The sequence below is a fragment of the Vanellus vanellus genome, assembly GCF_965231255.1.
Source record: "Vanellus vanellus genome assembly, chromosome: 7".
In the NCBI taxonomy this organism is placed as follows: Eukaryota; Metazoa; Chordata; class Aves; order Charadriiformes; family Charadriidae; genus Vanellus; species Vanellus vanellus.
In genome coordinates, this window is record NC_138912.1 from 33694329 (window position 1) to 33715450 (window position 21122).

The 21122-nt window shown below is 41.0% G+C and overlaps 1 protein-coding gene across 1 annotated transcript in view; it reads right to left on the reverse strand.

The window, feature by feature from the left end:
* Nucleotides 1–21122, reverse strand: part of ANK3 (ankyrin 3) — a gene marked incomplete at its 5' end in the record, with an annotated part of 210121 nt that overhangs the window by 87860 nt on the left and 101139 nt on the right. The window contains 7 exons of the mRNA XM_082486798.1: nt 9557–9655; nt 12019–12216; nt 15822–15920; nt 16672–16770; nt 17279–17476; nt 19623–19721; nt 21013–21111. Of these exons, the coding sequence (XP_082342924.1) occupies nt 9557–9655; nt 12019–12216; nt 15822–15920; nt 16672–16770; nt 17279–17476; nt 19623–19721; nt 21013–21111 (891 nt within the window). The remainder of the gene's footprint in view (nt 1–9556; nt 9656–12018; nt 12217–15821; nt 15921–16671; nt 16771–17278; nt 17477–19622; nt 19722–21012; nt 21112–21122) is intronic.

Consider the following 21122-nt stretch of genomic DNA (forward strand, 5'->3'; position numbering starts at 1 on the left):
GAGTCGCTAGGCTGACTCTGAACTCACTCACTTTAAAACCCACATATTTAAAATACGTCAAACAGCATGTTGAAACCTGTTAATTGTAATAAACACTTTCATCGACAGTTAACATTTAACACACAATGCAACAAATCAAAGAGGATCAAAGCTTGCTCTTGCTGCTCTTTTTCTAATCTCTTAGTCCATAAGAATACTCTTAGCAGTTTTGAAAAAGTTGGACTTGAGATGCTTAACGCATCGGAAATTATTAGATTATCTTTCTTGAAGTAATTATCTTTTTCTGCCTTATCTTCCCTGCAAGACAACACTATCTCTTCTTCCTTAACAAACATAATCAATCTAAGGATAGTTCAGGAGATGGGTACCTCTAAACGGGACATTTGGTGTTTTAGTCCACAGCAGGGCACGGAGAGAGGCCACTTTTCCCCAAACCTCCCCCCCCTCCGCCCCAATCACACTAATAGCTCGATGGCTTTCCAGCAGATGCTTTGCTTGGCTCACAGAGATGGATTGATGGGCTTCCCCCTCTCTTGCGGTGAGTCATCGGGATTCCTTTCCCCTTAAAGGTCAGGTTTCATGAGCCCACTTAACTGGCTCTGAGATGCCAGAAGGGTCATCTTAGCCAGTGTTCACATGGGGCTTCACCATTTTGCAAGTAGGATGAAACTACACTGCCAGTGCAATATGTCCTTTTGCTAATCTGTGGAACTTCCAGTGTGGTATTGCTCCCATGCTCCATTACCGGTTTTTATGGAAAAATCAATTGCTAGGCTGTAAAAATCATATCTGATATAAGGAACACAAATACCCTAAACACATGGTAAAACACAGTACAAACATCCACTATTGTTGATCTACAAGAATTCTGCTTTTGGAAAAAGGGTAAGAGGTGAGGCCGCCCAAGATCATTAATTCCAGTGGCAGAAAGGTCGGTTACAATATATATGAGGAAACACAGCCATGGTGCATGTCTTGGTTGCTGGTAGAGTCCAAAGCAACCACATGGCCAGACAAAAAATAACTACTTGGGATTGAACGATCTGGAACTAGATCCAAAAGCCAACCTTGTGGGTGGAAATGCTGAAAGATGGGCTGGTCTTGTATTGACCAGGCTCCTGCTGCTCTCATCAGTGTTTAAAGGTGAAAAAGTGCCTTTGCTTTCCTGCTCTGAGAAGAAAAGCCTGCTTCCCAAGAGACAGAGGTACACAGGGAGTTAAAAGCTGCAGCCTGTCATCCTTCAGTTGTACATCCATGTCAGTGAGGTGTGGCCAGGTCAGACAACCTGGTCAAAAGCACTGAGGAGACAAGTCCAAGGTCTGGGGTTCAGGAGCCAGTACGACACCACACGTTCAATCCATGAGGTCAAAGCTGCTCAGAAGAAAGAAAGAGAAAACCTCAAATGTGAACTACTTCCACTGGAGGGAAGTTTCAAATGTCCATGGGTTTAGACACACCATTTTCTCCATGTCACTTTGCCTCTGATACTACTTCACACGAGGTTACCTAATGTCAGTTGTATTAACACATGCTAGGAGATGGTAGCTATGCCAGTTACTTTAAATTAGGGTGTGTATTTTTTCTTCAGTTAATTATATACCCTTTGCCATCTAAAGAAACTACGAGCTTTGACAACCAGGATGAGTTAATCATTGCAAGAAACTGTGCCAGATCCAAATTCCATTGGCATCAGCAGAATGAAACTTCCCGTTGACTTATACGAACATTGACTCAGATGCCAAATGACTACAAAGAAATTTTCACGCAGAATAGCTGTGCACGGTGGTAAAAGCCTGAGCACTAGCTGAAATGTAATCATCTGAACTGAACTCTGGGACCTCATCTTACACTTACTGTTAGTTTAGGGTTGGCCTAACAGCTCCCTAGCAGCGCCCAGGGTCTGAATCTGACAGGGCTCCCTAACCTGGCTAGAGTCTTGAGTCTTCAGCAGAATGCTGAGCATACTCACAGCCATGTACCTCAAAGACAGCTTCTGTGGTCCCTGCTTCTACATGTCCAAAGACTAAAACATGGCCAGACTATCAAAATATCAGTTAAAAAAAAAAAATACTGTGAAACCTCCTCATATAAGAACTTAATTCCTTTTCTCCCCCTTCAAAATACAGGCCTCTTAACATGACCTGCAAGGTCAACAAAAATCAGACATCATAAAAGCAACTGGGGAGATGAAATCCAAAGTCAAGGGCCACCTGCTGGAAACCCCCTGCTAATAACCCTAAAATACTAAAATCTGGAGAGTATCGGAGAGCTGAGACCAGCTGATCTCAAATTTCCCTTTGAAGTGATCTGTAAAAGCTCTTCTCTCCAGCCTGTAACAACAAATATTGAAGGAGGAGCTACCAAATCCCTGATATTTACTGCAGAACAACATCCATTTCCTTCTACAAATGGTATATATGAAAATTTACATGTGGTACCTTCATAAGTGACTAAAGGAGTAATTATTGATGCTCTTTGTCACTCCTGACCAGCCTGCTGTTTAAATCAGAGACTAAGTGAAAACTTTTCCTCCTTCACATCTACATGCGTGGTAGAAATCATGACATTTCTATGGTGACATGGTCATTATTCTCCCTGCTACAGCTCTTGGTGTCCCAGAGCTGAAGGTGAAGGATGCTCCCTCTGAAGCTCCTGGTGCTGCTGGCCTGCTCAGGTATGGCAGCTGGAGGCACGTGCACTGAAAGGCAGTTTCTCTGCATCACACAGGGAAAGGCATCTCAGGCACCACACATGTCCTTAGAAGCAATGTGGGCACCTGCTAGCCTGGCAGCAAAATACCAGTTTCCTGTCTGAACTCCCTGGAGGGGACTGGAAGCTTTCTTTCAGTTTGCCATACCCGATGGTGATCTCACATCATGTCGTGTTTGATGAATAAGTGCCCAGTGCAGCACACAGTCACTGACAGCAGAGTGACAGAGATGTGATGCGGCGGGTCACTGGTCATGTTAGACCTCATCAGCCACCAGAAAACACCTTTCATGTTTATAGTCAGCAATGTTTGTAGTCATGGCATTGGTCATAATAAAACTAATTAGCAAAATGCCCTTTTAATGCCTGAGACCCAGACAGGATATCCTTTCTTCTCAGCTACAGTAGAGATTCCTGCATTCAACTGTTTCTAGGCTCAGGAAGGTATAACATTTATATTTATATCCCAACATCCTCATGGAAAACAGGTATTCTCTCAACTTTTCTGAAACACTCCAACTGGCAGATTCTGTGATTACACAACCAAATTAACTACAAAAGTAGCAAATCTCATAGCTACTTGAGTTTGCTACTTTCATTCTCTATAGAAATGTGTCCAGGAGGTTAAAATATATTGCTTCAAATGCTATTAATAATTAAAAAAACCCACCCAATAACTAAACAAACCCAAAATTATAGACATTTCTGCACAGCAGTTTAGGTTCAGAGTTATATTTACTGGCAAAGTGCCTAGGGACTTAGTAGACATCCTAACACTAAAAAAGTTACTTCCAAGAAAATCAGGGCTTTTTTTTAATACAGCTGTAATGTGCATCACCTTCTGGCAGTCAGCCGCCATGCTGCTTCTAGCTGTTTTAAAGAATGGGCAGCAATATGGGAGTTAGAAGCTGGGAAGGGCTTACCAAAAGCCACAAGAATAAGTGCCAAAAAAAAAAAAAAAAAAAAAATCAGAAATACTGTGCTTTTTAATTCTAATGGAACACACAAACACAAAGCAACCCTTATTCTTTTGCCCTTCAATTTTTTTTTGAGGGAAATTATTACAAGCCTTGTATATCATGTCAGTGAATTACTTTAATATCATCCACTGGTAATAACCATAAATCTTAACAGCTTGAATTACTGCATCTTTCTAGTCCTGCTCTGTTTTTGTTTTTCTGCTGTAAATGTCAGACAATGAAGGTACAGTATTATTGTTGATAAGGCTAGAAAATGCTCTAGATCCAAAGAACACAAAGGCATCCAGCCTTGATCAAGTGAAACAGGCAAACCTACACGTACATACACACTGCTTTGCTGAATCAGGGCCTAACATATTGCAGTCCCTTACGAGGGTTCATTAGGCTGGAAATTTCCACACAAATGTCTTGATAACAACTGAGCACGTACCAAGAGCCAAGGCGAGAGAGATAATGTACCGTGAAAATATGCTGAAGATATCTGTATTTGAGCGTTCGTTCTGTATGAAAGCGATTCTTCTTGATAGCCCTTCCCATCCTCCCTGCCTCCTTCCTATCTCTTTCTGCATCTGAAAATTGGATATTCCAATGGAAAATTGGCTTGCTGTTACAAACCACTGTAGCACTCAGGCTGGTATGGAGCTCCTATCAGAACAAGGCAGGCAGACCTGAATAAATCTCCCGGAATAAACCTGAAATAAAAGGCCCAACTCAACCTGCAAAAGAACATCATGACCTCTCAGTCACCTTTATCTCCTACCAATACTACAGTTTCAGGAACAACAGACAGTTTAATACTGGCTTTATTTTCCAGACCATCACCAACCAGGCACTGTGAGACCATCAGTTCCCCCGGCAGAGGCCCAGCACCAAGTGCAGTGTAGCAACTGTTTGACTAAAATGACCTGCACTGAGATTGATGCTCCAAATCCTGCTCTTCATCCTTGACTGAACCAGCATGCTTCTCTTGTCAGTCTTCCTTTGCCAGTCCATCACGGTAATGCTGTATCCTACAATAACACTATCCAGTGGAATAAGTTGAAAAATGACATGTGGAGACCTGCTGAGCCATGAAACAATATTTACTCGTGCCAATTCCCAGCACAAAACCTCTGCAACAAAAGTAGCATCGCATGTACCAGCATAGCTTTTACACATTCAACATGACCATCAGAGAAGGAATATCTATCTGCTCGCAGCCATGGCTTCAGATTGATTTTTAACTCCCAATATTATGCGTAAGATGAGTATTCTTTGTGTTAAGCTTGATATTGCATAGCACAGAGTTCCAGCATCAAAAACTCTTATTATATTTGAATACCTAAATTCAGATGCCAAAAGTAATGTCAGAATGGACAAAAACTGCTGTCTTTGCAGCAGGACACTAACGTGCCTGCATGAACAATAAATTCAACTTTTAAAGCTTTCTAAATGTGAAAGGTTTTAGAGCGGCGCTGAAGCTTCACCATCTGAAGCGCATTTTAGTGTTGCTACTTTTCCACCATTCTATTATTTGCTTCTTGCATATTGAGATCAGGTGTTTTCTGTGGCTTATCAATTGGAGCTCAGTATAACATGGCTAGGCTTAAAACCACATAACAAAATATCATCTTCAAGTGGCAGGAGCAGCCTTGCAGCCTCTCAAGTTCTAGTTCTGGCGCGCTAAACCAGTGTTGTTTACTCTTCAGCATTGACTGAGACAGACTCCTGCAGCTCTGGGATTAGAGGCTATTTAGTTAATTGATGCAGCAGAACCAGAAGGATCCTATAACACCATCAATAAAAGGACTTCAAAACCAGCAGCTACTCTTCTTGTCATGCCTTTTTCTACAACAAAGTTCAGCAAAAGAATTTCTTGGGAGGGAAACCACCCCAAGAGAGCCACAGCTGCAATGGTTCAGGTCTGAGAGCATTTTTGAAAATGCCCATAAGTTTTAGAGCCAGAACTGATCTTAATCATACAGACTAATCTCCTGCACTAGAGATTTTCTGTAGTATTGGATTTTTTTCTTCCTTGCTATAGCTTCAAGATATAAAATGTGTCTCTGCCCAATCTTCTCCTCTAATCACCTGAAAAACCCCAATCGTGTGTGCGGCCCTCAGAACCTGAGCAGGAGTAAGAACTCCCATGTGTCAGAATTGCAAACTCTAGATGTTTTCAAAGGGAGTGTAAGTTATATGTAAATGATAATTAAAGAACATGCATCAGAGGTGGAAGATGATAGCTTATTGGTCCCTACTCCAGAAGCTGAATGATTTGCTAAGATATTAAGTATTCTCCCTTTATTGACAGATACTGTGCTTGAGTGACACAACTGGTGCTTCCTTAATCTGGGAAAATGAGAAATATAAGGAGAGATTCCAAACAAAGAAAGAAGAAAAAAGAGTACTGAATAGTCATCCAGACCACAATAACTGAAGTAACAAAAGCGAATTAATGTGAAATGGAGAGAAGAAGACAGAAGGTTAGTGGTAACACTGTTGGTAGCAGAGATCACCAATATAACGCCACTCAAAGCTGTGTGGCTTCACTGACTTTTAAAGCACGGACGGCCACATCTCTGCCACTGAATGACTGAAGTGAATCTGAGCAGGACATGCTGGATGGTATCATGCAAACCTGCAAGCACAGCAACAGTGCTTCTGAAGCCAACTCAGCTGTTGCTGTATTTTGCTGCCCAGTGCCTCTGGTTTTAGAGGCAGCATGCACAGACCTTTTATTGCCATAGAACAGTTAATCCATCTAAACAAGAGAGATTGTAACTACAGAGCTGCTATTTTACATGCCAATCATCTAAGCTTCACCTGCATAGAACATGAGGTGAAGGTACGGCAGTTCTTATAGCGTAACACTTTTCTTTCATTGTAGAGGTTCAGAGCTCGTCAGCTCTTTCCTTAGGAACTCAAGGTAATCCTCAGTTTATCTAGAAACTATTCCATGCTAAAACACACGGTGCTGCATTGGCACTTTTCTTATATCACAGGCGGTAGTGAGTGGATCTCTGGCAGACGACCTCCATGTGGCTGACTGTGTGGAGCCTGGAGGGCTCACTGCTGCACAAACCCGGCAGATGGGACTCTGCAGAAGCCAGTGAATAAAAGCATCAAGCTCACTCCACTCCAACACAACCCTGCAAGGCCTGTGGACACTGTCTTCCTAAGGGCCAGACAGTCCCCTACAGCAGAGAGGGCAAACTCGCATGGTAGGCAGGAGGACAAGCCATTGTGGGTGTTCTTCACCACAGAGGCCTACAGGATTGATAATGCACATTTTCCCAGACAGGTGATCTGTTACATCACAAAATAGTTCTGCTTAAATACACCGTGACTGTGCCTGACCTATGAGTCCCTGCCCCATTTTCTGACAGCTAGGGGAAGCAAATGCGTACTGGAAAACTATTCTTTACTTGCACTAGTAGTAACATATATAACTGAGGAATGAGGGTGAACAACAAGGGACTTCCTGTTGGCTTCTTTAAAATTATACGAGCATTACTGATGACAGGATTCGTGCTGCAGGCCGTCAAATATGACTGCATTTTTTCTCCCTGTCCGTGGTTTTACCTACTGACTAGTTCAATTTGCAGAGATGCAATTAAGAAATTCAGCTCCACCCAAACATCTCTGAATGATAAACTGAAATCCCTTTTCCGTGTCTCTCTACAGAGTCACACACCTGCTCCACCACGTTGCCACCCTGCCAGGCTTAAAGTTCAGTACAGAGCTCGCGCAACAGCGCCAGGCTGGCCCTGAGACCCAACAAACATGCCCTGCCTCTCAGCTGTGACAGTATCTCAGATGTTTCCACCATGCTAATGTGACTAATAGGCCACTAGTCCAGAACTGGATCCTATTTGGACATTGGAGAGCAGGCAAAGGGAACACATGACTGCCTGCACCTGTCAATGTAAATGTCTCCTTACACTACTTACTATTTGTGGGACAGAGAACAGCGAGAGAAAGGCAAACACTCACAGACAAGTTGTACGGGCTAGGAGGCGATTCAGCTCTGACCAAGTTAAAAGAGCAAGTTCAGCAATGTCTTGCTACAGAAACCAGAACCAGGTAGGAACGATCTCCAGAAAGGCAACCACATACATCTGAGGAAATTGTGCAAAGAATGAAGCAGGGCAGATCTCATCTACTGGTGGATGATTTAGCAGATGATAAGAACCCAGACTGATTCATCTGCAAAATACAGGCTGACTATATGTCACAAAAGTATAAAGCTGGAGAAGCTCCTGGGACTTCAGCAGAACTACTTCAGGTTCACATCAGAATAATGTCACTGAAATCAGTAGCTGGTACAGTTGGAATTACACAGTAGAAAAGTCACGTAACAATGACTTTTCCCTCTACCATGGATTATAATCAGCTGAGCTGCAGCCAGAGGTGATGATGGATTCAGCCCTGAGATGTCAGTGTGATGATAGAATGATAATATTGCTGGACAGTCTGACACACCCGGACATTTCTGGGATGCAAGCACAGCACCTACACTTGCGGCACACACCTAGTAGGGAGTTGTGAAAGTTGTTACTCTGCACAAAGGGTGCAGGTCAGATTGTGAGACTTGGTTCATTTAGCTGATTTCATCAGCTACAGTCCAAGTATTTGATCACAACTGATTTCTTATCGGGCTGAAGGAATTGACTCCGAGATCTACACAATGCATGAAGAATGCAAGTGTAATCAACATTGAGATCATAATCGTTAAATTCTGAGCACCGTATACACCATTAGTGAGCATAAATCCATTTTTACACAGGGTCTTGGAATTTACCCATGACATTGCTCTTAAAACCAGTATGGTGAAGTGGGAGGCATCATTGCTTGGGGTGTCAAAAGCCATCCCCAAGCACCTTAGAAAGCCAGGTCTCTTATTTAGGAGTCCAAATATTTACTTTAGGCAAACCTATTTTTAGGCAAGTAAATTTGGAATGGATCATCATCGCATATATGTATTTTGTATTAGATAACAGCGATAGTGAATTTCAAATTTGTCCTCAAGAATTAAATGTTTCATCTCTAATATTATTTTTGAAGGTAGAGTAGAGCAATATTTAGTGACAACCTGACAGGTTAACGTTTACCATCAGGAGAACAATGGTCTAGTCTGAACCTGGGACAACAGAAAAAGTCAGTTCCCTAGAACACACCCATATGATGAGACAGCTCGCCTCACTATGCTTTGCAAAACAAAGCAACTTAGAAATTCAGAGGCATCCAGTCATGAAGGCTAAGTCAAGCTGTAGGGGTAGGGGGTAATCTTCACAAATGAACGACAACTTTACTTGCAGAATCATGTCTATGGGTGGCTAGTATCAGCGCAGGGAAAGGAGACTACTTCATTTCACAAAGTCTCTTAAGTCATGGGAAAAAGTATTAACCACTTAATAGCAGGAATGCCTACATTGCATTTACGTTGTTTCTCTTGCTGTGGATACAGATGTTTAAGTAACAGCTCTCCTGTGCTTTTTTTCTACTGTCAGCTGAATGGAAAGTACACACAACATGTGAAAAATACCCAAAGCAGATGAGAGTATGCAACTGGTAAGAGATTATATGAATCTCTGTAGAGAGAGCTCCAGCTTTTCTGAAAGTTTCCTTACATAAAAAATAAAAACTAAATCTATAATGATCTAAATATTTAGCAAGAAATAAGCTTACTGCTCAAAGACTGAGCATAACACCAAACATTCACGTTTGCATATCTTCAGTTTTCAGAATATATTCTATAACAATTTATTACGAGGAATGCTTCACTGCTGTTATTTCAGTTTCACCTTGAAATCAACTACTATTCCAGTCTACAGGCTCACGCCTCCCTGAAAGGAAATAATACATGTTGACAGTTGTGTTCGTACCTTTGTCTGTGCATCAACGGCAGCTCCTTGGTTAACAAGAACCTCTGCTACATTGACCCTATCCTCTTGAGCAGCCAGGTGGAGTGGTGTCAGTCCACTCTGTAAATTAAAAGCAACAATTAACAATCTTCAGAGGAGGCACATGTATACTAAAATGCAAATTTGGGTATCAGTAAGACTCAAAACAGCCTCTGGAATTAAAAAAAAAATTATGAATTCCACTTTCACTGTGTAATATGCTTCCTAATCACGTTTGTTGATTTGCAAGAAAGTACAATTTGAAAGCCAGGAAGATAATGTTTCTTTTACACAAGAAACATTTCTTAATGCAGCATTAAATGTGGGAAAGCAAATTATATCATTTTAAGAAAAAGACGCAAAGTATTTTTTACCCCCTGACTAATTCAATTCATTGGAATGAGTAAGATTTTAAAAGAAATATTGACTTATTGTTTACACTTCTACAAGTTTCCTAGAAGTAACATCACTCAGATTTATCTTTACCTTTTACTCCTCTACTGGATCATTTTCAAACACAAACAGAAAGGATAAAATTACATTTCTATGAGATCAGGTCCATTTCTCTCCACCCAGGGAATATACAGACTTGCTAGATGACACGTACTGACACTCTTACTTTTTGAAAGCTCATTATTTTTCTTATCTGAAACTTGAGATCTAAAATCCTTAAAACCTCAGTAAGCTATGCAACTTTCTGTCACATAAAAGACCTCAGGTAAAAGAGGTAGAAGAGAGAATCTGGTGATGGGATGTTGTTAGGAATGGGAAAGGATACCCTCTACTTGCAAATTACAGTTCTTCTCTCCTCCTGTTCCTACTGCCTTTAGCACCAGTGACAGAAGAGTGGGTGGCAGCAGTTGGCATATCAGGCAGAAACACTTGTAAGTTCCCTACCCTTGAACCCAAACTCATGTCCACAGTGCACTCCCTACAAAAGGTGTTATTCTGAGAGCGTTCCACTGGACTGCAGTGGAACATGCAGCTTGATGACAATGCAGCTTAGGTGGGTCATGTTACACAAATATATAACAGTAACCAACTGTAAGTTGCCTAATGGAGCCTAGATATTATGGGCCAAACCTTCTAAAAAGATTTAATAAGTGCTCTGTGCCCACACTGGGGCTCTGAGTATTCAGCTCCCAGTCATTCTGTGGATCCTGAAGAAAACAAACATTCTTTTTATTCCCATTGCAAAATTCAAAAGTTAGTGTGCTTTAAATATTTGGCTTCAAACGTAGGTGCTGAGCTCGGAAGAAACATGCATCCCAAATTGAATACAGGGAAAATATTTTTAAAAGGTGGTATTATCAGATTAATGAGAAACTAGAGATTACAGCTGAACAGTAACAGATTGAAGGATGTTGCAGGTAATTAACCTCTGGTGGGACTGAATCAAAACACCAAGCAGCTGCAATTACGCTCTCTGTATTAGCCTCTCCAGCAAAACCACGATAGCCAATGTGATGCAGAATGTGCACATGGCAAATTGCCCTGTGGGGATACAAAGTACATCCTGCAGTGCATAAGCCCACATACTTGATTGAGATGCAGGGTGTGTGGGGGGGAATCAACATCTGCAAGAGAAGTTTTGTGAAGGAGGGCCCAAAATAACTAAATTGTAAAGTTAGAAACAGGAAAACACAGCAGCTCTGTGCAGCATCACCCACAGCCTCAGAGGACACTGAGTCTTTCTACCTGCTGAGAATAAGAAATATTTTCTATGAAAAATTTGTCTCTTCCCTTTCTACTTTAGCCACATAAATCCATTCTGAACCTGCATTTACAACATCTCTGATGTCTAGTGGGGTATTTAAAGAATTAAGGCTGCACATTTGCTGGAAACATTACTACAGAGCAGACTTAATAACCTACAAATTCATACATATAGAAACTAATGTCTACCAACTTCCCTTTCCTGCCCTCAGGAGAAATGACACCAAAAGTCACTGTGCTCTAATGAACACCCCCTGGGGAGGAAGAATAACTTATATTAATGAACAAAATCTCAGACAATCTTGCTGTTATTATCCCATAAAAAAAAAATCAGCTTCTCTTAACAAGTTAGTTGTTACCATTGCTTAATGGGCAGGCATACACCGAGAGGCTCATAAATGACACGCACCAACCCCACAAACTGCCAAGGGCAGGAAAACATTTTCTCTCTGGGCATGTTTTGGCAGACTAGCATTAACACGGAAGGAAGGGAGATGGATTAAAAAGTTCCTCTGCAGCATGTGCTATCATCAAAACTTGGGTACTACAAAATACAGTTCATTCAGTATGACATGGCATGCTGCATACTGCTGTCTTGGCTAGAAGAAATGATGATGTGTATTCAAACTGTGCTGAATCACAGTAGGCAAAATTTAATTGCAGGCCCCTACCCCTTCTCATCACCACGTTTGTTTATTGCCTTCACACCAAGCAGGGAGAACACTTACCTTGTTGCTGAGATTTACATTAGCATTTCTAGTAAGAAGCAATGACACCATGTCCACGTGGCCGTCTTGAGAGGCAAGATGTACAGGGGCAATACCCTGTCTGGTTACAGCATTGGCATCAGCACCATATTCCAGCAGTGTAGTTGCTATGTCCATCTGGTTTTTCTTGGCAGCTATGTGCAGTGGCGTATAGCCGTTCTGTCAACAGAAAGCACTTCATTGCAAGCTACTCATTAAACAATGTGATAAATCACTTTCCTGTACCTACCTGACTCTATGAAAGTAAGTCATTAGTTCTAAAAACTCCGTCAAACATAATCAAATACAATATTAACTAGTTGTACAAATGAATGTATCGGAGCTTTCAGCAATCTGGTTTTGGAAGTACCGCTACAAATAGGAGGATTCTGAAAAAAACTTTCAAATTCGGGAAAAAAACATCTGTTCATAAGAGCACAACCTATAGCAATAGGAATTTGAGTTTCGTTTCACAGACATTTGCTACTTTTCCTTAAATATACATAAAATTTTTAACGAACTGAAGAGCAGGATGTGTTCATAACTCAGAACAGCTGTTATTGTTTGGGATTTTTTCCTATTTCCCAGTGTGAATGAAAGCATTATGTACATGAAATATGGCCTTTCTTGCAGCGTTTACCCTAACCTTACTGCCAGGGTGTTTTTGTTCAGATCAAGGGAAAATTAAAGCCTATAGAGTCTTGCATTCTCTATTTTCTTATTCTTTCCAATATATGTACAATTGAGTCCACTACTAAATATAAAAATGCAGTATCTATTGCATGATAAAATTTATAATCATAAAAAAGGGTAGATTTGGCAGAAAATAGATAAATAGGTATAAAGAATAACAGATTAGCATGCACATACCAAAACACTAAGGTATGACCAGCTTTCGGTACAGATTGCGATGCTTGTTTAATCAAGAACTTTGTCTTTCAGAAATGTATTAGCCCTCATTTTAAAGCAAATGGCAAACGCGCACACGTATGCATGTGACTAAGGAAGAAGGTTGGAGAGGCGAGACCCTAGCTGCATAAACCATTTTCTACGGTATCGTACCATGTGCATCTCAGATTACACAGCCCAATAAAATCTACCTAAAGGCACAATGCATTCGTCTGGCTTGGCTCCTCCCTGTGCCCTGTGGGGCAGCAGGGCTGGACTATACGGGAAGCCAGGTCACAACAGATGTAGGGCGATGCAGGTAGGAGCAAAGAATAAAAACACAGGGGCACAGAAATGATCACAAGAGAGTTTGAATGGTAATCTGGAAGCGCAAGAGACAGGCAGCACTAACTCCATGTGGAAAAGGTTCTGTAACTTTCAAAATTCAATTCAGATTCAGTTCAGACCTTAGATACTAAGATATTTCAAAACGACACCTGGGAAACAGTGCCACAATTAATAAGGGAAGTATAGGGCCACTGAATTTTCACATTGAAGATAAAATGCTTCAGGACAAACAAAAAGAATCCTCTCCCTTAGACTTTCTGCACGAGACTGACATGTAAAACAGCCATTGCCACATAAGCACCAACTAAATCCTAAATACTATGTGCTAATTCCTGCATATATGCTAAACTGCGTATTTTAAATGGAGCTCATGTATACTTTGTAAAATAACAAATGCAGTTTTCAAGTTTTTTCCTCAGAAATGGGCACACATTACTTTCAGTGGAATGGAAAGCAGCAGGTTGCCAACAGAAGGCAAAAAGAGAACTGAAAAAATGAAAGCTGAAATTCAGCTCAGTCTGCATCTTCTCATGACTGCGCTCTGTCACTACGCATAGATGCAGAAGGGAATTGAGACATTTGGAAGGAAGGGGATTGGGTTATTCTGGCTGCCAGGGAAAAGAGAGAAAAAAAGGGAAAAAGGTTAAAGACGAAGGGACAGAGAAAAACTGAGGCTTTGGGGAAAAGGGGAGACGAAGAGAAGCACTGTAAGGCAGATCCCAAATTAAAATTAGGCACAAGCCTAATTTTGTCCAATGAAAAAGAAGAATGGTTCATCAGAATAACCGTTTGTGTCACAGCACTGTACTCTGACATGGCCACTTCCCATACCCTTTCACCGATCACTCTTCAAGGTAAACGCTGCGGGCCAGGCTAACGAACCAATCCTAAAATCAGTGTTAAAGACAGGAGTGTCACAGAAAAAGCAACTGCTGATGAAACTATCCGTGGAGCCAGTGACGAGATACGACATAACACATTTATTTATTTATTAGACCACATTTACAAAAGAAATGGGAAATCATCTCCTGTTACCAACATCATCTTTCAGATGACTGCACAGTGGGTGCCTAAAGCAACAAACACGCTACCATTAATTTTATTTAGTATTGGTGCTCTACTCAGTGTTGCTGTGGCTCATTTGCTGAAGAATACTAACAAATGCTTTCTTTTAGGAAGACTTACAGCTGGCACTTGAAGGCCTGGAGTGGCAGCTGCAAAACTGTTCTGTTACAGATGGGGAAGCTAAGGTGACCTGACCCATGAGTTTGCGTAATGTTATACCATAGTCTATAGTGCCTCCATCTTGGTTTGGACTTCCCCGAGCCCTTGGCAGTGGCTGCTGCAATGCCTGTCCCTGCAGGATGCCCAGCTTCCACTGGCAGCTTCTTTCAGTGAAAACTGGGTCAGTGTCTTCTCATCCCCTTCAGAAGGCCCTTTCTTCCCCACAGTGGCATTTAAGAGCGCTGTGTTGCAGTAGTAAAGATCAGAGATCACTCCAGTTCACCTCCTGGGGCATTGCTCTGGCAGATTGCCACTATCGACATTATTGATTTTAGACCGTGCCGCTGCTGCTGGCTATCCGTGTTTATTTAACTTCCCTCTCTTTTGCACTATAAGCTCTGCAATATACCATGTATGACAGACTCCATCCTCGTCTTTAGCCATGCAGAAGGCCTCTGGTGTTATGGCTGCATTCAGTCATGTGTGAGAGGAAGGCAATCAAGGAGAGCTCTCTGTCTGTCTACAATACTGGCTTTTTCACTAGCTCTCCCTTTTCCACAGTGTTTTTTTGCAGTGATTTTAGGAACATAACTGGGTTATTTCAGATGGGGTATTTACACTGCACTTACCCCACTAGAACCTGCATATGCTTCCACCTTGTTTTCCTTACACAACTGCTGTCCAATCGATTATTGATCCATACATAAAACTAGGATCCACAAATATATAGACACTTTAAGCTTCTCTAAATTCTTTCAGAACTAGAATACATTTAAATATTTATTCTTTCACATCCCCTGAAATCTTACACTATGTGTTTTCTTGCCTACAGTAAATTGCAATCAAAGCAGAGCTGTGACTAGTTGTTTTATTTTCTCACCAGTGCATTTACACTGTGGTAGAAGTATTGCGAAGCACATTACTAACTACATACAATATACTGAGAAACATATCACACCTCAGAAGTCATCCTGTGGCACAACACAGGAGAGCTACCCCTATTTAGCAAGGCATTAACTCTAAGCTTGCCCTGCACAGACGTTAAGATGCAATGATATAAAGTTGGCTGGCTTGGAGAAGGTATCGAGGAGACGGGACAAGTGAAAGCAAGGCTCAGTATTCGCCATATTTGCTTTTTTACTGCTATTTAATTAGCGTGCAGAATTATTTAACAGCTTTATGTGGTTGTGAGACATTAGCAAACAAGGTCACTGAGCCCCCTGTAATTGCAACCATATACAGTCTAGAAAGAATAGAGGTAGACAGGGAATAAAGTAACAAAAAAAGCCTACGTATTGTTCCCCCAGAGCGGCCAGTACTTGTACCTTGGCAGATGCGTGAGGTGAAGCTCCCTGGTCCAACAGTAGGAGTGCCACTTTTTGATTATCGTAGTGTGCAGCTACATGCAGTGGTGTTAAACCGCTCTAAAACACATGCAGAACAAACAAGTGCTGTTACAGACTCTCTCCAGGGAAAACTTAAGAGGTTGGAAAATTGGAGTAGATAAGGTGAAAAAAACACATTAACACATTTGTTATTCGTTCGTGTATCCAGAGTCTCTGATAACTTCAGAATCAAAAAATAAAACAGATATTTGAAAATCCTTACTGATCTGTGAAAGCCCTTTTCACTTTTCCAAGGGAAGATGAACAGAGAAGCACATATCTGTGCTAACGCCAGGACAGAGCAGGTAAGGAATTTTGACCCTGAGGTCACACCCTCGGCAATGTTTTTCTTTTACTGCAGTGGATAAGTAAACTGTCCCTTGGATCTGTAAAAATCCGAGCTGGGCTGGTTCAAAAAGCTTGAGGTCCTACTGGGCTCTGCCCCCTGCCACGAGATCTCGGGGAGCAGAGCCAGCTGCCTGAATACTCTGACAGGAACTGTAAATAATCTGGGCAGGAAGGTCGGGGAATGGTTTGTCTCCATTCCCCTGGATGGGTACAGAGAGGACATAATTTTGTTGTCAATTAATAACTATAAAAATCACTTTTGTCAAGAGTTTGCTGACTCTTGGCAGCCTCAACAAGGACTGGAATATTAGATGAAACCCATTCAAGTTAAACCCAGGCTGTGGATACTAGTGTGATGGTAAGTAGACAGAAGGATGTTATTAGAATATTATGTGCATTTAGATATTTGCTGTGCAAGTGGCAGTGGCTTCTTCTGTCCTACCTTTCCAGAAGCGTCAGGAGATGCATTCTTCTGAAGCAGGAGGTTGGCTACCTCAATTTTCCCATATTTTGCAGCCACGTGTAGAGGAGTAAATCCTTTCTGTAAGAGAAAGCAGTTATATGGCAGCCTTGCGCACTCATTTTCAGGGCAAGGTTTGTCTCCGATCAACAAGGATACTACTGTTTCCATCCATCCCCATACATAGTCCTGAGTACAGGCAGCTTCCCAACTGCCCAGGCAGGTCTAGAGGCCTTCCCTTGCAAGGCAAAGCCTATATACCTTAAAACAACTGTAAAAAGGGAAGAGTCAGTTCCTTTCTTCACACCACCAAAGACCCAAAGATAAGGCTGGGTAACAGCTTATCAATTTCCATCAGGAACTTCTGCCCTGCATTCCTTTCATGCCAAGAAAACACGTCTGATCACTGGGATATGTGATATGTCAGGCTCTGAGCTAAAAGCATGAAGCTTTGTGCCCTTTCAACAAAATGTAGCTCATTCTTAAATTACTTGTATGTATATATGACTCTTGCAGCATTTAGTTCACAAGTAGCTCTTGCTACAGGTGTATTTTACTATTGAAGATCTCGCTTTTGCAACTGCCTTACCTTGGTAATGATAGATAAAGATGCACCATGATCCAAAAGAACAGAAGCTACATCTTCATGTCCTTCTCGAGCCGAAAGATGCAGGGGCGTGTAGCCAGACGTCGTAGCTGCATTTGGAGATGCTCCTTGCTGTAGCAGCTGCTGTACTATATCTGCTTTTCCCAGTCGAGCAGAAATGTGCAGTGGCGTTTGGTCATCCTAAACATAAAGGAAACAATACGGTCCTACATAAGAAAACTACGGCTTATATTTTGACAGAAGGTATTTGCTCAGATTCTATCGTTTTTTGAAATTGCAGACAAGCCTTAATACTACTGAGGTCTTACCTAGTGAATATTGCATACTGGCTTTCTCTTTGTCAGGTAATAAACTGTGCTTTGTTGATGCACCACAAAATATTCCAGACAGGTACATAATCCATAACAGTAAATAAACTGATCTATTTTCTTAATCTGGATTTGCCTCACTTTGCTTTGCCATGAAAGTGCATTGAGCTTCCTGTTGAATTTGACACATTTCTTAAAATGCAGCAAATGCATAGCTCTATTCCTCACATTTTTCTCTCTTTTATAATTCCCAGCAACATTTAACAACTCAATCAGCAACCTAAGGTGCTTATCACATTATTACCAAGTAACTTGCATTAAATATCATATTTTGTGCTTTTTTACTGGTGAACAATTTGTTTGGTATTTTGCAGACAACTTTACAGTGCACGTAACTGAAGATGGTGCTGAAATACACTGTCGTTTTCTCACTGCTCATTCAGAACTCAATAATCCTAATACTTCTAAGTGTAGGAGTTGCTCTGTTATGCGTCCTTTTGTTTATTTGTTTTCCTTCAGTGAAAATATTGTGACCTTGTTCTGAGTGTCTAATAGATAATTTCTTCCTTATTCATTATTTGGGTTTGTGTTTTTGTCCTCCCCATTCTCAGTTGTATAATCTTTGGATTAAGCACACTATTGCAACAGTATGGCCAACAAAGACCATGACCTTATTTTTTCCTGTTCCTCACATATCTATTCAAACATCTTTCTCTCCCCATTTTTCCCTGCTGAATTTCCTACCTTTTGAGCACTGCTACCCCACATCCTGCAGCAGAAGAGTTCTGGGGTGTTCTCTGCTAGGGAAGACTTCTGCCCGTGCCCATACTACAACACTGATTTTACACATTTGGGATTCAGAATGAGACAGCATCAGGATGTGAATGTTGCTACTTTACAGGGAAATTCTCTTCTGACTGGCAGAGACCCTTTATGGTTCTTAAACTTTCCAGTTTACGCCTGTTTCCCACAAATTTCTCACAGCTGATGTTAGCACTGGTGTATAATCTATTACTTTTATTTAGTTGTTATTTGTGATAACAAATTGATCACAGGCAATGGCAGTTTGCACGAATTAATTCATTGTGTGAAGTTATTTAGAAAATATTTGCAGGATCGTGCTTCTGAGCATGAGCTGTTCAGTTTCAAGGCTGTCATCAGAAATTTACAGACCACATGACTGACTTTTCTTGTCAGATTGCTTGCCGATATGAAATGTATCTGCTATAAATATTTAGTCAGAGTTCCTTATAAAGTTACAGATAAGAATACCTACTCATTTTGTGAGACAATTCACAGATAATTTCACAGTGAAAAACAGATTTCTTTAAAAATTGTATTCACTTAATCACTATTTGGAAAAATAAAAGTTTGCCTGGTTTTACCTATTAAGACTGCTATTTATTGCACCTATTTATCTCCTTCCCTTGTCTGTTTCCTGGAACTCTTATTTCCATAATTTTGTATGTTTCTTCAGTGGCTCTTGACCATTTCTTTTTCCTTCCCCCTTACCTTCCTCAATTGCAATTTTTTCTATAGGGTCTGTTCCTTCTTTCCAGCCCTACGCTACATCCCCTCACTGTGTGTCTCCTTACTTTAGGAGATGTTCTTTAGAAGTATAACTATTTTTGAATGCATACAGGCTGATGCTTTAGGGACACGACAGGGGACACAGCAGGTTTACAGTTTTGCAGAAATAAAAGCAGATTTGAGGCATTCCTCCCCTTCCTTGCTTCCCAACCCAAAACAAAACTCTTCAAACACCAAATAGTTTATATTAGAAGTTGATGAAAAAACAGGTATGGTACCAACTTGAAATCTCCTGTCTTCTCTCTTACATACACATCACTCATGACTACAGTAAGAGAATACGTAACAAAATATCAGTTGTCATTACGCCAAGGCCCTTGGCTTCATCTCCCTTTCTCTTCCCAAAAGACACATGCAAGATGAATGTGATTACTTGCTTTGTTAAATATAGATTATTTGGGGTTATTATACCTGGACCTCCATCTTACCTTAGCTTTAGCTTCCACCTGAGCTCCATTTTGTACCAGGTATCGAACAACCTCTGTTTGGCCAGCTCTGGCAGCCATGTGCAGCGCCGTTTCTCCTCTCTAGCATGCAGCAGAAAAAAAAAAAAAAATCATTAAAAACACAATGCAGGAAAATCAAGCCCCAACATATTTCATAAATGCAAAAATATTGGTGACCCAGTTCAGAATAATCTCCACTAGAATATTTTGTAGTAGTTGTCTGTGAGTGAGATGGGAGATTAAGTCAATATTTGACCTCTTAGCTGTATACTACAAAGCAATTTATTTTAAGGTCAGTTTTCCAACACAATAGTGCCCTTGTCACTAGTCTTTTGCTGAAAAGAGACTGTGCAATTTTTGTGTTTACTAGCCTTTTACTAACAGTGTCAAAAATTACATCCTTTTAAATAGAGTCTAACTTAGTCAAACAAAAAATTTATTTCAAATTTAGTAATTCAGATACACATACTTTTGGCATTCCTCCTGCTATGCCCTATGCCCCCACTATCATTTGTTATCTGACAAGCACCAAGATGAGTGGACAAGAGGAAAAAAAATCATTACTGAGTACATTAATCTAAGGCTTCATGGACTTAATGAAATACAAATTCAAGGAAACTAGAATAAATTCAGGAGGGGAAACTGCTTTCTACATTTTTGGACATCAATATATCTTTAGATACAAACACCTGCTAATTTAGAAATGGTGCTGCATTTTTATAAAATCTAATAGAATTAGCTGATGAAGATTTTAATAAAAGACTGTCTTCTAACTGCACCTGTGTACGGAGGGTGAAACAGAGATTTTGAAGCCAAACTGTTAAAAAGAATCAACAAGCTTCTACTTTTCTTCCACTTCCCAACTTTCAAATATCCATCTAACAATGACTTCAGTTTTTACACATGCCCTGGGAGCCTTGGGGCACACAGTGCCCATCCAGTAGAAAAGCGCACTTGTACGGCTGTATGGACACAGGCAATATGTCCCGACAATCTGCTGCAATCTGTTGATAACAGCATAACTTCCCTTAAATGGTAGGCCCCCGGGGTCCTGGGAAAACAGTGCTCAACAGTCAAGTACACATGTCAAAAATTACATATGAGAAGGTACAGTATGTTCTCATTCTTTACTTCAGAAAATAAAGAGAATAGAGGTGGCTTAAGGTCAGCCTCTTTTGAGGTTTCCTCAGCCTGTCGAGCATCTCCCAGGTAGGAGTCAGCAGGCTGCACTTTCCCAAGACTCCAGTAGGAGCCATGACTGTTACGGAGGTGGATGGCAAACACCAGAATTAGGCACTTCACAACAGTGCTGTTCCCAGATATTATGATGCATTCATAATTCTGCCACGCTGAAAAAGAACCTGTTACTCACCACATTGGTAGTGTTGGGTGATGCTCCATGATGCATTAGCTGCGATACAATATTTACATGTCCCATGAAGGCAGCAACATGGATTGGAGTTAGGCCCGACTGAAAATTAA